This window comes from Coloeus monedula, assembly GCF_965178545.1.
Source record: "Coloeus monedula genome assembly, chromosome: 2".
NCBI classification, from domain to species: Eukaryota; Metazoa; Chordata; class Aves; order Passeriformes; family Corvidae; genus Coloeus; species Coloeus monedula.
The window spans coordinates 8789524-8807925 of NC_138782.1; the positions used below are offsets into that span (position 1 = coordinate 8789524).

Below are 18402 nucleotides of genomic sequence, written 5' to 3' on the forward strand. Positions count from 1 at the left end.
ACCTAAACGTGTACTTAATTTATGGTTTTAAGCATTTCTCTTTGATCAAGAAGGCTAGATTTTTTATTTTCTTTTCCTTTTTTTTTTTTTTACAATTAAATATTGGTACTCTTCATGCTATCTTGTTTCCAGGTGTTAGACTGAAGAGTACAAAATGAGTATGCCAAAGATGACAGCACTTTTGCAAGGTCTGTGAATATGTTAGTAAATGTTACAACTCCAGTTACAACCACTGAGTCTTCTCCTTTAGGAATGCTCTTTTACATAGGTACAAATAAGGTGATTATGGTCTGACATTTGAAGTTCCTGCCTCCAAAGATATTTGCATGTTTAACTTATATTCTGCAGTGCTTCCTTAAATGTTTTGTGGATTTCCAGTACGTAAAGAAAAGCATTTCTAAAAAACTGTGACGACTTGTGTTTCATAACTTGTATTTTCATATCCTACACTTCAGCCAGTGTGGTCAGTTTAGTGGCTTTTTTGCTATACAGTTTTTTCTTGCCAGTATATTTATTTATCACTTATTTATTGGAAGGATAATGCATGAAAGTAGATCACTTTACAAGACATTTTTGAGAGCCTCAGAATTATGATGAAAGCTCACAACACCTGTTTTTTTTCTCCCAGAAAATTTCTTTGGTAGTGTCCCGTCCTGCTGTAAAAAGGGGAGTTGGGGGGGATTCTTTTTGATAGATTTCTCGGACGAAAATAAAGCGCAAATGCAGCATTATATCTGAGAACCATTCACTGATAAAAAAGGGTAAGTGTTCCTACTGAAAGGGGATACAAAAGAGAGCAGAGAGGGGAAAAAGAGATACAGAGAAAGAAACAGAAGACAGGGACAGCGTTACTGCAAGAACCCTGGGCACTATGTCGTTGTCAGTTCAGCAGATGGAGCATGCATGTCGCAAGCTGCGATGAGTCCGCATGGCTCCCATGGTGGGCTAGGCATGATTTCCAAGCAGCCGCAGGCTCCGTGTCCCTTCCGTCAGCGGAGAACAGGCTGCCATGCCTACAGACTGTCAGGAAAATGAATCCACAAACACCAGAGGTTTGTGTCCAAAATGGAGACAGAGGAGTCCTGTTACTTTATTTGAATAAAGGGAGAGGCCATGGGGCATTTCCTCTGGGGTCTCTCAAATTTTTGGAGGACGCAGCCTCCTATTTCTCTTAATTTCTTGACCGCATTTCCCTCTCTCTTTCCCCATTGGCTGAGGTACTTGAGAGGTACAGACTTCCCGAAACGCCTAATACCTAAGACTCCCTTCTAATGTATAACCCCGCTTTTATTTTAATTCTTATGGTTCTTCTCATTGTTTCTTTCATCTCTCAATATCCGATTTCACTTATCAGCAGACCTATAGTTTATTTGTAAAGACAAATCTCTTTCTTTCCATTCATCAATCAGTGGAATCCTTCCCATTGTTTCTTTTATCTCTCAATACTAGTTTTATCTTCCAGCAGGCCCACAGCTTGTTTGTAAAGACAAGTCCCTCATTCATTTCAGGACGCACTCCTGGAGCAGCTCCGGGTTCTCAGGGTTGGGGCATGGTGGCTGCGGGCGGCGGCGGCTGCGGGCTGGCTACAGGCACCGTCTGCCCTGTCAGGGAAGCAGTGGAGTACTAGGTTGTCGCGGCGACAAGCTGCCTCGGGGGAAGTGGCGAAGCAGAGCGGGACAGGGTGCGGACAGAGAAGACAGCTAGGGAAGAAGCAGGATCGCAGAGAGACAAAGGTGAGGGAGGGAGGGTGGCCAAGCTAACCCTCCGGGGGCGGTCCTTGCTCCCTGCAAGAAACTCAAAGTAAAAAATGGCCCCCGGTTGTGTCGCAGTTCACTGCTTTTATCTGCTAAAGCTCCTGCCATAGCCCGATTTCCCGAGCATTTTTTTTCCGGGCATCTGCGGCTCTGCTCTGCCGGAAAGTGGGGGGTTGCTTGCAGCCTGACCGTGCAAGCTCTCTCTCCCCTGATTGGCTGCCAGGTGAAGTCTCCCTGGGGACAGGGCTGCCAACACGTGTACAGCCCCTATAGGAATCCCTTCACCTCATGTATAACATATGTTGAGGTATAAATGAAAATCAGATTGGTCCCTCTCAGGCAGGAAAGGCTATCCAATAATCTGATAATGCCCTGAAGAAAAATCTGAAAAAGTAGAAGTGTGGTTGAGAACTGCATCGTGATTTTATTAAATGTATACAGCTTGGAGCTGTGACATAGTTGGAATTAGTTAAGTAAGTTTAGCTTCTCTTTTGGTGGCAATAAAAAAAAAAAAAAAAACTATGGCAAGAAGACCCATGATAATAATGATGCCTGGAGAGGTGCTCACTCTTATGCTGATTGTTTGGTGTCTAAAACATGTTCAAGCTGAGCGTTTCTCCAGATAGGACACTCTGGGGGAGTCTTCCCCTCACAGCTGTTGCAGTAGTCCTGGAGCTTTCTCCCTCTTTATAAATTCTGACTGGAATCAGTCCCTGGTTTAGAAGTTGCAAATGAATGACACAGACACAAATAGTGTGTTTTCATAACCCTTATCTCTCATGAAAACAAGTCTAAAAAAAGCTTTTTATGTGTGTCAAGAATGCTGAGCTAAAGATGTAAAAATTAACCCTTCCAGGTGAGGAAAGCTGTGCAACAGGAGGGCTTCAGCAGAAGGAAGCGAGGATATAGAGACATCAATGACATTGACATCAACATGAATGATCCTTTATTTACAAAGCAGTGGTACCTGGTAAGTTTTGAGAGAAAATCACAGTAATCATAACTAAATAAATGTTATCCAAGCCATTCTGTGCAGTTGCAGTGTTTTCCAACAGTTCTTTCCAAATGCATCATGAGGACTTGGGTATGGATCCAAGGCTCTGTTGTGTTGGTTTTAATTGTACGCCGTTTATATTGGGAAGATCCAGCATATTTCAAGAGAAAAATTTCATTTCAGTCAATGGAAAGATTCTTAAAAGGCTTGAAAGAGAACTGTATTGATGTCCTGTGGGCATTGCTGGTGTGCTGATGTGACCCCTAAAACTGCATATGAATCATGTCTCTGAGCTGTTGCCAGGTAAAATATTGTTACGGACTTATAACAAAGGATTCTAGTGTTTGCTAAAAAGTTGAAGCTTTTCTTTTCTTATGGAAATTTGAATGTAATTTCTTTTGTCAAAAACAGAACAGCTGAAAACTGATGAATTTTGGTTTAAGCTAATGTCAAAGGAAATTAATATTTTGCTAAATTAATTCAGTTTTTCTGTTTCATCTTTTTAGAGGGAGAAGTCTTTAGTCATAAAAGAAAAGTTATATTTTTACTTTGAAATGAAATGATTTTTTTTTATTTAAAAAGTTGATAAAGTATTTCTGGTCAGTTACATTGTTGCAACATATTTATGATGAAATACTCAGTAAATGCCTTGTTAAATTAAGAAGGGTATTTTTGCTAATATGTTTTTTCCTCTTAATCAATTTCTTACATTTCATTAATCCATCCAATATGGCTGCAGTTTTTCTTGGTTTTAAGGCAAGAGTTTTCAAATGAATGGGGGCACATTAGTGTGGATGGGATTTTATCCTTGATGAGTCGATAAACTAAAGTGAGAATTAATTCACTTATTTTCTGGTAGTTAATCAAAATGTTGCAATGCTGAAAATAACAACAATTTAGGAAGCTATACAGTAGATCCTTGCTTTCAAGAAGAAAGCATTTCCTGCTCATAAAAAAGTACTCTGTAAAATCAATTAATCTTTTTTCCTGGATTGACCCACTGGCCTGACATGTTAAGTAGAAAAGTCCTTTTTTAGGGTTCAGAAAATTCAGTGTTTAACCAAATCCTATAAACCACAAAAACTTGAATTTTGCCAGTATTGGATTTTTTCAGGTTTTTTCTTTTTTTTACAGCTGCATTATTGCAGTAGATATGATTATGGACAGATGTGTACTCCAAAACATGAGATATATTTTCCATACCAAAGATACATGCAAAGACATAAAGGAAAAAAATCAGTCAAGTAAAAAAAGCTATTTTTCTTTTTCACTGATGTATTAGATTAACACTGGTCAAGCAGATGGGACTCCTGGACTTGACCTTAATGTAGCTGAAGCATGGGAGCTGGGATACACAGGGAAGGGAGTAACCATAGGAATTATGGATGATGGTAAGTGAAGACTGAGTGTTAATTTAATACTTTAAAGTAGACTTTTTTCGTCTAATTGAAGTAAAAAAAAGATTAAAAAGTAGTAATTGATTGCTTGTAGTGGTGAGACTGCCAGCCTACATAAATACTTTGAGATCTTCAGGGAAAATATGATACAAAGATAGGGGTACTGAAGCATGGATATCCAAGCATAAAAAGTAGCTTGCAATTACCACTCAGATATTTTCCAGGGCACACTGTAATGGCTGTTAAACCTAAGGAAAAACTCCCCTTAACTTCTGTAGGCAGTGACAGGAGGATGTAATTGCTGTGCAAAAAACATTTAAGAAAATGTTTTTTGGATTACATTATTTTCAAAGTCATACTTGGTAGCTGAAATAATTAAACATTTTCATGCTGAATGCCAATAAAGATCTGCATATTAGATATATTACCAATTTGAGACTAAGTTCAGGAAAAATGAATATAAAAGGTACAGTTGAAATTACAGCTGTTCTACTTATGGGTTCTTGCTGAAGTACAGGAATTCCATGCAGTCTCTCAACACTCTTCTTTGGAATAAATTTTGAGTATATTCCTGTAATGGGGCTGAATAATACTAAAAATCAATAAAATGTCTGTATCCATATATGTTTTCTAGGGTCAGCTGGGATCTATCCTCACCTGCTTACTTCTATGGCAAGGTTTTTGTGGAAGCAAGAAAGTAAACTCAGACATCTGGATATTAGGAAGAAATTCTTTGCTATGGGGGTGGTGAGATACTGTAACATGTTGCCAAGGGAGGTTGTGGCAGTGTTCAAGGCCAGGTTGGATAAGGCCTTGAGCAACTTGATCTGTGTACTGATGAAAGATCAATCTCATCTGAGAGATGATCTCTTGAGTCAGTTTCACTGATCTCACAAAGGCAAGACTTGGCTTTCAAATTAGCAAGGCATGACTGCGATGGGAATGATGGCAAACTGTTTGAGTTTCGTGTCAATAAAACTGATGATCCATCAGATACAGCTTTTAGAGAAGGGAGTAATTTGCCCTATCGTTTGTTTCCAGTAACTCTAAAAAAGAGGGCTTGAATAACAGGATTCTTCATTGAGATTTTTATTGTCCATCTACTATGTGGATCAGTAACAAGGGTTTCCTAATGAGTAATAAGGACCCTACAAAATGAGAAGTAATCTTTTCATCAGAATAACTATGATAATATGGCATTCTCCTTGCAAATAAAATATAATCTATAGTGGTGAGGTGGTTGGAAAAACAGGATAGTCGTGATGATGAAAATGTAACATGAGATTGGCGACCATTCTTTGTATGCTTTAACTGGCTATGTAATAGGTCATCCTATCTGAGTGTAGATCTGCTGCCTCTGTTACACCATCCCCTGGAATTTGTACATTTGCCATGTGTAGAAAGATGCCATGCAACAGAATGAGTATATTACACATCAGTGCTCTGTTAGAATCCTTAGCATGCTACCAAAATGTGAAGCCTATGCACAGGTATTTGCTGAAATGGTTTAATTCAATATTAAAAGTTCTCTTTCATGCACATAATCTGAAATGTTTGCCTTAGTGATCACCCCAAGTCTACTCTAGGTAGTTTTCTACTTAGTTTACAATTTTCAGTGGTTAAAAACACTCGTTTTTCTATCCTGTACTGATCCAGTGCTTACCAATCTTGTTAGTTTTGGTATGCTTTGAGATGACAAAACTCATACAAAGATAAATTGTCATTTAAACTAATCCTTATAAGTAAATGTGATCTAGTCTACAAAACAGTAAACTTTGTCATTCAGCTCACTTTTTCAAACGGCATCTGGATTTTGACATAAATGATTGAAAAGTCCACATTTTAAAACTGGCATCTCACTTCAATCAGTTGCATTATTTGACATGATTATTTTCCTGTGGTCGTAAAGGAATCTTGTTCTGTGATCACTAGAAAATCTTTTTTGAAACTCTTAACCTTTGGTTTCTGTTCTGTCATTGTTTTATTGCAGGAATTGATTATCTGCATCCAGATCTTGCATCAAACTACGTAAGTTCATGCTGATCTTTTCTGTAAGATGTGGATTTTCTTATTATTATAGTCCTTCTGCTACAAAATTTTAAATAGGGAGTAGAACAGCAGTACAGTTGGACTCCTGATCTTAGTGATGATACATTTTTCCATTGAAAGAAGTAGACTGAAAATGGGACTGCCTGTGCAAGGAATGGAAACGTGACAAGGCTCTTGGTGGAGGAATGACAGTCCTGTGTCACATTAAATAAGCTCCAGCTTGCAATATTGGATTTAGGACAGAAATTAGTAACCTGTGAATTGACTCTAAGTCCTGCTATTAAGATGCAGAATGCCCCTACCACTTGGAGGGCCATGGAGCTGTGGGCTGCAGCAAGGCATGTATTAGCCTTTGAAACCTCCAGGAACAGTTTGATTCCCTTGTAACAGGTGTTTTGATCCAGTGCTTCAAAGTATATGCAGGGCAGATTGTGTATTCCCAGCACATGCTATGGAAATTGTTTGTTCCTCAGGATTCAGACCTTTGGACTAGAGAGTTTTTGCATTTCTTAACACTTTGTCTCTCTCCAACCCTCCATTAGCACTAGCACTCCTATCTCCCGGTGCCTGCAGATCCCTTCCTGAGGGAAGCCCAGGCTAAACTGTGGTTTAGTTTGCAATTGCAATCAAATGAAAAGAGGAACAAGGAGAGCTGGAGATTTTGGAAAAAAATATCAGCCATTTGGATAGAACAGCTCCAAAATGAGAAAGTAATTTTTCCAAACTTGCAGTTTGGAAAATAATAACACACAGGATGAAAACCTATTTATGTTGCAAGTAACAAAGCACATTTGGTAAATAATAAGTGGGTATAGAAGGTGTTTGCTTTGGAGAAGGAATGTGGGAAACAGCTGACCACAGAATGTAGATTAGCCAGTTTCACACCTTATGAACTGGTTTAATAACTTGATAGCAGCTAATTAAACCCTATGCCCTGACTGCAGAATTCTCTCCTAAGTGAAATAACTCAGTAGGATATTCCCATAAATTGATAGAAATAAAAAAAGTTTGTAAAAAGCAGCCTTTTTCTTTGCAGGAATTGTGCTTTGTGTATGTTCTAGCTTGTGATGTGGACAAAGCACATGCTCTACACTCACATTTCAGCAGCAGGTGTGGCGAAAGTATGTGGGAATATTCTGTTTCTAAAAATCATGTTTCAAATAAACAAGTAAAAAGTCTGCACAACATGCCTGATATAACAGTTCTGTTGTTAGCAGTGAATCTAGGATCATGCCCAGAAACCAAAACTAGATTCTGCTGTAATATAGTGTTTTCTCTTTTAATTCCAAAATATGTTCTGTTTGATGGATAAATATTTGTCAGGCTTAGTAGAAATATATTGGTTTTAGAGTGGCAATAGTGAGTATTGTGAAAATTAATGGAAAACGACACAGAGAAGGACAATGCACAGACATGATGATAGAAATCCAAAATAATGGAGCTGGAGAGAAATATGAGAGTTGAGATAAGACATACTGGGATGAAAATTGGAAAGAAAAGCTGTCTAGGAATGGCAAATCTTTAATGGCAGTCATGGAAGACTTGTGAGGACACTGTGAAACTGAGGATCTGAAAAGATTTGTGTAGAAGTGACTTTGTCCAAGTGAGGAGAGGTTCTGTAGTGGAGCAGTGATCAGGCTGTGGAGGGAAAAGAGAAGATTAGCTGGCTAATACAAAGCAGAAGCAAATGACTGGTTGGTAAGACAGTCATTAAAGGAGCAGCAGAAACCCCATCCAAAAGATCTTGTAGGAGGTAAGACCTCAATGATTTAATACTGAAATTCAAAAATAGGATTTATCACATGAGGTCTGTGGTCCTGGGCTGTCACAGTGCTGTGTCTGAGAGGTGGCTAGATAGGGACAGGGTGACTCCTTCTCCTGCTGCTAAACCGTGCCATCACCTCCTTTGCTGAACCACAGCAGAGTGCAGGGCTTGTTTCACCTGTACTTTGCCTCTCCCTGCGAGGCTGCACGGGCCTCCTTGGGCCCCAGGAGTTCCTGCTCTGGAAGCATCTGCTGTCTCTCAAGAGGCCATGGGGGCCTTTTTCCCAGTAGGTAGTAATTTGGGCGTGAACTGAAGATGAGGACTTAAATTCTGCTGAAGAAAACATCAGTTTAAATGTAAAAAGGCAGTGAATTGAGTCTCTTAAGGAGTGAGTTGTTAACTTGCTTCAGGCTGGCATAGCTATTACAGTCATCTTTGTACAGCTCCTGTACCACATTCTTGGTGTTTCACTACATCTGCACTTTGGGGCAGCTTTCTCTGAAGTTCTATTGTTTCTTTTTAGGAAATAAAAAGCTTCTTGATTGTAGAAAAGCCTGCATACCCTGGCAGTGTCTGTACATCTTGTTTGGAAAACTGGGAGCAATCAGAAAGTCTCTCAAAGGTGGTGCGTTTGGCAGTTGAGCATTTTCAAGTGTAAAACCTTGGCGTTGGTTCCTCAGTTTAATTTGGCTTTATGATTTTGACTTTCTGGTTTTCTTGCTTGAATAGTTTAATGGAGGTTAGCAGTTAGATGAAATGCAGGGCCAGGGAAGAGAAAGATCTTTCTAAAGAAGAAAACTTTGTATTTTCTCTTAAAACTGTATTTTCTCTTAAAACTTAGAACTTTGTCCTATCATACGGAGTCCACTTCCATCCATATTTTTCTTTGTAGTTTTTTAAGATTTACTGCTTGAATCATCCATTTCTGGTTTTAATGCTCTTTATATACATGGAAAGACAGATGCCTGCTCATGGTGTGGGTGTACTGCTCTCCCAGCATTGCGTCCTGGCTTGCTGTGTATATAGCTACTTGCTTTTCTGGGATCAGACAATTATGGCAAAGCTGGAATTTTCCATTCTACACTGTGAACATGGAGAGACTCATTGTCAAATGATCTATATTTTCTTCCAAGCCTTGGAAACCCTGCAGGGAACCTTGGAAACCTTCAGGAAATTACTTTTTACACTGCAAAGACAGCCCTTCATTATGAACTGATAATTAAAAAGCTAGGGCCCAATGTATACCATGGTTTGCTTTCAAATCATAATGTACATATAAACCCAGCAATTTTCAGGACTGAGCATCTGAGTGAGAAAGAAAAGTCAAGTTACAGGGGCTACATCTGAGATACATCTAATAAAAAGGGAAAAAAGCAGATGGACATAGCAAACTATTTTAAAGAAAAAACTAACCAAATGGAGATTTGTTGTGCCACAAACAGAAATACAAGCTGAGCTCTCGCTGATACCAGTTTTTTATTGTGGTATTTTATCCTTGGCCACTGTCTGCTGGTGAAGGTCAGTGTAGCAGCATTATCCCACTTAGAGCAGTGGGGAGCTGATCATCTCCTGTAAGTGGATTTGTCCCTGATTAGCAGTAATTAGAAAAATCAGGATCCCACCAAGAGACTCATGCCAGGAGTAAAAAATTGCTGGTTTCAGTGTCTGAACTGTGCCTGAAGCTGAAAGCTTGTTTCAAAAAAAACCTAGGGAGAGAAAGAACAAGCCAAACCCTTTAGGAAAACTGGAAAACTATGTGAGTAGGTAACATTTTCACAAAGTATTGATACAGGTAGAGTGAGAATCAATCAGCAATTCTTAGTAATAGTAATTTAAAAGATTTTGAATTCTGTAGAATTGCACAGATGTAACATGTGCAAACAAGCATCAGCCTGAGCAGTGCTTCATTGCTGGCCTTCCCCAAACCTCCTCTATAAAAGTGTGTGGTGTTAGGGTGATATGATAGGGAGATCGCTGCTGTGTTCCCTACAACCGTCTTGGGCGCAAGACCGCTCGGGTGCGGCAGTATAGCCACTAGCAAGCTTCTCCTTGCAGCCCCGCGCAGATGTTTAGCGCTGCGGACACACATTTAAGCCAGATAGCTCAATATTACCGAGATAAGGAGCCAAGGAGGACCCGCTGCATGGCGCGTTCCACAGACGACGTTTATTTCATCCTCCGCAGACGGAACCAGATGCGAGAGAGGACAAATCGAGTTCGTGATCAGGTTTACATAGTGTTACAGAACCAGTGATCTGAGGGCACGGGGGCGGTACACAGGCGGGACCAGGGAAAGGAACCAATGAGCAGAGGGAAGAGGCGGAGCGGGGGACCAGGTCAGGTATGCAACCACACAGGCTGCTGGGAGAGGTAGTTTTCTTCAATCAGGGTCTGGGGAGTGTATAAGGTTACATTTCATCCGCAAGGAATTGTGGGAGAAGATTTTCCTTTACTCACACAAAGGTGAGAGTGGTGTCTCAAATATCTGAGTTTTTCCACCAGCAGGCCTTTGCTATTTCAGGGCTCTCTGGCCCCCCAGCTGCCCCAGCTGTTGGCTCAGTGACTCCAACACTCCTCTCTTTTCTTCTCTGTACTATGAGTACTTATGGTGCAGCCTTACCTTCCAAGGTCCTTGCCAGCTGTCACTCGAACTGTACGCAGGAAAGGCCCTATGTAAGGAATGAGGGAAGACTTTTTGGATTTACCTCAGGGTTAGTCAGTTTTCTGTCATCTACCATTTCTCATTCAGATGTGAACAGCAGATGGTTTTACCTGTCTTCTCTTTCCACTTTGTCAGCATCTCCAAACACAAAGCAGTCCCTCTCTCATAACTTTTGGTAACTTGTCTCCAGCCAATACCATAACGGCTCCCCCTGCCTTGCTGAGAGGCAAGTGGGAGCATATTTTTGGAATAATTATGTTACCACATAAGTAGTGAAACAGGGAAATGTCCCGCTTCTGTTCTGAGCTGCATTTGCCATTGTTTGCTAGAGGAACAAAACCATAATTGAATACGTTTTACAGCCACAAAAGAAATAAGAAATAGTACAGCCAATAAATTTCACACTGCAATACGATCAGCAAAGAGTAGCAACAGCATGAAGGATCTTCTTACTGTAAGAAAGTCTGGTTTTCCTTCATTAGCATGAATTTCTGAGTATGCTTTGGCCTCCCTGCGCACACAAAAAGGACCAGCAAACTGTTCTGGCGGCCATGAGCCTGATCTCAATGATTTACCAGTACAAACCATCAGTATCTCCACTAAAATCTGTGGGGCCTAGTTGTGGGATTTTGTAGAGTTGACAAAGCTCCACTGACATCTATTGAACCACACTGCTTTGGCCTTGGTGACCCACCACCCTTCCACCCCAAAATCCCAGCTGATTTTTTTTCCTGAGTCCAGTAGAGTCCACATATAACTGGTGGGGAGAAAAATGTGACCCTTCTAAGAGCAAAATTTGTTGGAAATACTCTGAAGACATTGAAGAGCTCCCACTCTCTCTGCACTGACATTAATATCAACCCAGGGAATCCTCAGGGATCGTAAAGCCAAACCATAGCAGAGTTAGGTTCATACTGGCCTAGCGTCAGGGAATGATTTCAGGCAGCTTTATGAGATCTGATTCCCATGGCATGATTTTCAAAAGATCCTGAGACAGTTACACTGCCATTTCCTACTGCATTTCAAAGGGCTATTGAGCATGTGCAATAGACACTTCATTTCAATAAACCTTTGCTTCTGATACATCAAAGGTATTTTATGGGCAAACTCTGTGTGCTGACCATCATTGCTAGCACCTATTTTTAACTGTAATGTTAAAAAAGCACATATTATAAAAAAATAAAGAACAGAATAAACTTGTGTCAGCATATCACAAATTAGATTTGGGCTTGTGTCTTGGGGTGGCTTTATGATGTGTATCCCCTGTCGCTGCTCTATGCCCAGAAATTAACTTTGTGCCTTTCTCTTCCTTTAAACTGAGCCTGAGAGGGGGGAGAGAGAAAAAAACCGAGTGAACTTTTCAAAGCAGTTGTTCAAGAACACAGATGCATACTCCTCTGCATTCTGCTGTGGCTGCAGCAAGAGCGGAGGAAGCAGCCTTCTTGCTTTTCAGCCAGCTTTCGGCTCCTTTTCTCCGGAGGGAGACAGAGAGTTGAACTTTGTTTTCCTGGGACTTTGGTTTTTCCCCTTCTTCTCTTCAGGACTGTTTCAACATCAGAACACATGGGGAGAATTTTCCGCCAAGGCCCCGGAGATGGGCCCACAACCCAGCTCCGAGGAGGAAGAGGAGGAGAGAGACCACATCTACAGAAGGACTCTGAAATCTTCCTAGGTTTCTCTCCACAGCAAGAGGTTTTATTACTTATCATTATTATCCTTTTCCCGTGTGTTTGTTAAATAAATAGGTTTTTTATCGCTTTCACTTTCTTCCAAGAAATTTTTGTCCCCCGAACCTGGTGGGGGAGGGATGGTTGTAACCTGCCTTCTATCCGAGGATATTTTCCTCCGAATTTGTCCAAACTGGCACAGCTTGGTTGGTTTCTTTTCATTTTTTTGGTGCTATTTGGAGTTGGGTTCTTGCTAATAGGTTTTCTAAAATGAACACTATCATAAAACCTAAAAACTATCAGCCAAACCCTGGGACAAAGTCACAATACATCCTTCTGCTAGCACCGAAAATTCAGTTAGAACACTGATGGATGAAGGGTGTTGATGAAATTTATGCCACAATCTACTTCAAGAAATTGCTGACACAAAATGAAGCCTCTCTGTTGTCAGGATGGAAGGATGGATCAAGTGTTTAAATGCCAGGCTGACTGATGCCTTAGCAATCAAAACTGGTGGCCTTCTGTTGGGCTGTTTATGCTGCTCAGGTGGCTTCTGGCAGCTCAAGGGCTGGTTTTAGCATTTAGAATGATTATTCAGGACATGCATGACAATGAAGTTTCACTGGCAAAAATTAGAAGTTACTGGGAAGAGAACAAAGTTCTCTCTTTCAGACGTGGCTATTTTTCTGTTATTCTGTGCAGGATCAATTTGTGGGCTCATTTCTATGTTCTGTGCAATCTGGTTTTTTTTTCTCACAACATATTAAAGGCTAAAAAGAGATTATGCCTTCTCTGATCATATCACCCAGGCATATAAGGTTCTTAGTGTACCTGGCAGGGTGTCCTGAATTAGGCACGTACAGAAAATGCTTCAAATCTTGGAAAACATAATGGGCTCCTACAAACAGTCCTTCCCTGCTCCCAACAGTAACTGTTTGTAAAGGTACATGTCATTGGTGCTCGTGTATTAAACTCTAAATAAGATGACTGTACTGTCCCTTTGCTCTGTACCTTACTGCTGTTTAACATGAGCACTGGGGGAGAGAAGCCTGTGTAAAGGATATGTCAGGGTCTTCCTATTTAATGAAAGATAAAAATTTTCTATAATCGTAGCTGTTACCACAACCTCTAGCTTTCAACTTGATTAAAAAGATGGAACAGCAAAAAGAATTTGAAGACTGTTTCTCCTCTGGATTATTTCATATGGCCAGAGGGCACAGAAAGAGGCTTTTTCGGCAAAAGAGGCTGTGATTGCCTTATGGAGAGATGATTTGTGTCACAGATCTGTGTTTACAGCTGAAAACTGGATTTCTTCCACTGAAAGTTATGTGAATGGCTTTGCTAAAGCCCATTTTAAGATATCTGGACCCTGAATGCTTGGCAAGACCTGGGACTTGGTGCTTAGTACCATCCATGCAGCTGAAGTTGGCACCACTCTGCTGATGTTGGCCTCTCCAGGGGGATGCACTGATTTATACTGGCTATAAAATAGCCTCAAAACACTGTTCCTTTGGAATCAAAAGATACTCACATATTGTAGTTGCCTTTGCCCGAGAATATTTTCAGATCAATGTATGCTTCAAAAAGTTTCCAGCTTTATTCTGTATTAGAACCACCTGAAAGGGGAATTTTCAAGTTAAATGCATGCCTGGTGTGCAAGCAACATGAGATGGTGCCAAAGATACTCACTTTGCAAGCTGACAACCACTCATTGTCTGCAGCATTTATTTGTCTCTATAATCAATGCACTTAATTAATCAGTTGCACACTGAGAAAGTGCAAGCTGGCTAATTGTTTTAATCATAAAGCAGTAGTATTAATTTTCACTTAAGGCGTCATTTGTGGAAAGTAAATTAAGATTGTTGAAATGAGAAATGCACAAGGATGAAAGAGCAGATGACATTTCTGCATGAGTTCTGGCCGGTGTTTTTGGAATTGGCTTGTGCCTCTCTCCAGGGTTTCTCCAAGTAAGCCTTTATATAAAATTAAAGTGTCCATGGGAAAATGGAAGTGAAATACTTTAATTTTGGATCAGTTTAACCTAATTTAAAATATTTGACATGCAGAATGTGCTGAATTAAAACAGCAGCAACAAAATCCCACTCTGGTGCATGGTGCACTTGAGAGAAGAGGGTCAGACACATGGTCCCCTGGAGGCAATGAACACCATGTAATTTTAAAACCAAGTCCAACAAATTGAAGAAGAAAGCTTTCTTTTCCCCAAAAAGAAAGTAACGCATTTTGCATTGAAAATGTCCCAAACAATTTTTTAAGATTTTTCCATTTGAAAGCCTTTGTTTTCTGTTTCTCAAAGAATAGTTATTGCTCATAGTGTTTAAGACCCTAATCAGTGTGGAAATCCCTGAATATCCATCAACATTTAAACCCAACAATTAAAATTAATGTTGTAGTTATTTTTGGTTACCAAGGTATCACCAGGGAAGTCTGAATTAGATGGTGCATGTGGAGAACACTATTCCCTCACAAAGCTTCATCAAATTTTGATGGGGTTTAGGGAGAGTTTTTTGGGCCCAGTGATGATTTTGGCAAAGAAGGTCACAAACCCACTCTTAACTCTGGACATGCAACTGGTTTTAAAAGGAGAGTTTTGGCCAAGCCCTCTGGATAAGCCAGTCTTGCAAAGTGAAGGAGGGTAGGAGACCTGGGATTCACAAGTATTGCCCCTTCTTTTGTGATATCAAAATGGCCTAAATACGGTAAATAAATCAACAGATGATCTCCAATACTTTAAACACCTCTCCTTCACTGTACCTGTAAATTAATTTGGTTAATTTGAAAATAATTCAATCTTTTCTATCCTGGCACTTCATCTTGGCATGGTGGTTTGCTTTGCATTATTTGATTTTAGTTGTATGCATTTATGTTCTCCATATTAGTATTTTACTTCTTGGTAGCTACATAGGTGGTTAAGATATTTTTAGACACCTGCCTTATTTCAGATTGCTTTAAGTATAATGTTTGTCATTTCTGTTTCATTCCCAATAAAAGCAATACGCATAATGAACATCTCTTACTGGGGAACAGAATAGCAGTGCACAATGTCTAATAAAATGCTGGCCACATTGAAGTCACTGGTAGTTTTTGTATTAAAATCAGCAATTTGACAGATCATATGAATAGCAGGTTTTTAATGTTTGTTCTACTATGCAACGCCTTTATTTTTAAGCATTACAGTAAGAGGCATAGACTTCAACAGAGCAAATAATGATACTAAGGGCTGTGGAAACATGACTGACTGGGATAACGTTTTGCTGTGGAACAGGAGCTTGTATATGATGAAATTTTGGCTACTTCAAGTGCTGTATAGCTGTTGTTTGGTGCTGTATAGCTGTTGTTTGGTGAAACTTAAATGGATATGGTAGTGGATACCTCAGTCACATGTTCCCTCTGCTGTCCTTACTTGTAAGCATTGATGTAGATTGGGGATTGTTGGAAATGTTTTTCAGGCAAATTGTGTTCTGAATTTTGTTAAATGAGGTGACTCTCTCTTTAAATATGTACAAAGGTGAGCACGAGGATTGTGCTGTGTTCAAGGACTTCATAATTTCAATGCTAGCATGTTTTTTAGAATTCTTTCTTGTGAGAAACTATATCACTTTAATTCAGTGGCACTTAACTCATTTGCAGGATTAGTCAACCGTGATACCATGTCTGACAGATGTAGTTGTGAATCTTTCTGTCAGTCATCTCATGTTGTGTAGGACACTTCTTAAATTTAAACATCCAGTAAATTACTGTGAAAATATTAGCTATGATCAAATATGCTAATCTTTAACAGAAGAACCTGGAATGATCATGTACTTAAATACTTGAAAAATTTAGTATGTGTGGATTTACATGAGCACATTCTGAAGATTCCACATTCTCTCTCTGTAATTTTGGATTTAGCTGATTCCACACAGAATAAGGAAGGCAAATTTTTTAATTAATGCCAAAGCATATAATTTGGTGCATTAAAATCCATGAGAGCCCAGCATGTCTTGACAGGTATTAGTCACATTGTTAATTCTCCCCCGGGATGCTCACAAACTGTGCTAATGAGGTCAGCATGCAACTGGAATAAAACACAATAGGTCTTCAAGACCTTTTAATCTAAGGCTTGTAAATCAACTTGTGTTTGCTTTTTGTGACAGAAGACATGTAGGTAATAGTTTGCATTATGTTTTTTGAGTCTCTTCTCTGACATCTTCACCTCCTCTTGCTTCACCTACAATGTCACTTTTATGTGTTCATTCGTCTTCCATATTCATGCAATTTAGGTGAAACACCAGCTGTGTGGTTGTGTTCTGGTTTGGCCAAATTTGGAAATATATCCTCTGAGAGAAGGCAGGTCACCACCCCTCCCCCACCAGGTTCAGGTAAAATAAATTTTCCTCAAGGAAAGTGAAAGAGATAAAAGCTATTTATTTAACAAACACACGGGGAAAGGATAATAATGCTAAATAATAAAATCTCTCGCTGTGGAGAAAAAACCTGGGAAAGTGTTAGAGCCCTCCCTTTGGTATCCTCAGAGCTGGGGCTTGGGCCAGGGCCAGGCCCTCTGTGCCTGGTGGAAAGTCCTCCCGATGTGCTCTGATGTTAAAGCAATCAAGCAGTCCAGTAGAAAAGGGAGAAAATCCAAAATTCCAGAGAAGGAAAAATTCAACTCTCAGTCTCTCTCTGGAGAACAAAGCAGCTGAACCACTGGCCAAAAAAACTGTCCTCGGGAAACAGCAAGCTGGGTGCTTCCTCCCTCCCCTGCTGCAGCTGGAAACAAATTGCTATCTGTGTGTGACCTTGAACAAAAAGTTTTGCTCAGTTTTTTCCTTCCCCCTCTCAGGCTCAGTTTAGAGGCATAGAAAGGCACAGGAATTCGTTTCTGGGCATAGGCAGCAATACGGGATACACATCATAAGGTCATCCCAAGACAGGTTGTTAACAGTTCTTTTGTCAGCTGAGAAGCCTTTAATGAAAAGGAAAATACCCAACCAGTTTTCTGTCTTGTCTGCTTTCACTTTCAGATCCTCTGCATCACCAGACTTGCTTTGCCTGTCCTCCCCTCTCCATAACCCACATGGACCAGGTCTCTCTGTTGTAGGTCACCCCCCAAACCACCTAAGTCACTTTGATTTCCCTTTTTGCAAAGCCACAGTTTGGCTGTTTGGTAACAATAGATTGGTGTAGCCTCAAGAAGTGGTTATCTTTAACAACTTGCCATGTTTGTTTTCTGAGTGCCATTGCAACCACAAGTCCAGTATTCCTGCACTTTGCTGTGAGCATTGCTGATAACTGGTCAGTTTTTATGGACTTCTCAATGTGGATGCCAATGCCTGCTGATCATGTGCTGCAGCAGGGAAGGGTTGGCTCTCCTGGCATAAGTGACCACTCCTTGCCAGACCATGTCATGCTGAATGGCTGGACTTGAAGGACTGCTGCATTTGTATTGCAGGCTCTGAGCTATAGATTTTCTTACACTGATGGAAAAAAATTCTCCCTTATCCCCCACATGCTGCTTAAGAGACCTTGATGCTGGGTGTGATCTGGATCTTGCTATGTTTTGATGAGAAGAGCCCATGGCAGATTTTGCTGGATATTGGGCTCATTGGCAGGAGCAAGATGATTTAGCTCCCCTTCCCTTCCTGCTTATCCCTCCAAGAGGGTCTAAGTGCTGGCTGCCATCAAAACATTGCAAACACAACCTTTACTGCAGCTCAGTGCCCAGCAAGCACATATTTGATGCACTGACAGACTTGTCAGCTGTTTCTTACAGTGACATAACTGAGAATAATGGACTTGGACCTCATTTCTCTGCTGCCAACTTTATACCTCTCTTACTCTCTCAGCTTCAGTAGGTCATACTAATGCATAATCAAAGTATCTGAAGGGGAAAACGTTCCATGTATTGAAAAAGGAATGTGGGCCAGGTTTTTAATAAAATGGAACACTAAAACTAAATGAAAAGTGTGTTCAGAGTATTTTTTGGTAGAAGTCACTGCACAATTTGTATATCCTATTATAATAAAGCAATCCACGGGCTCATATCTCTCTCACAACTTATATGCCATTTTTTTTCCTTTTATTTTCCCCCTGAATTAAAGAAACCAAGGAGTTCTC

The 18402-nt window shown here is 40.2% G+C and overlaps 1 protein-coding gene across 1 annotated transcript in view; it reads left to right on the plus strand.

Annotated features, from left to right (window-relative positions):
• Window positions 1-18402, plus strand: part of PCSK2 (proprotein convertase subtilisin/kexin type 2) — a gene marked incomplete at its 5' end in the record, with an annotated part of 110381 nt that overhangs the window by 51845 nt on the left and 40134 nt on the right. The window contains 3 exons of the mRNA XM_082277139.1: window positions 2611-2724; window positions 4031-4139; window positions 6136-6173. Coding sequence (XP_082133265.1) covers window positions 2611-2724; window positions 4031-4139; window positions 6136-6173 — 261 coding nt within the window. The remainder of the gene's footprint in view (window positions 1-2610; window positions 2725-4030; window positions 4140-6135; window positions 6174-18402) is intronic.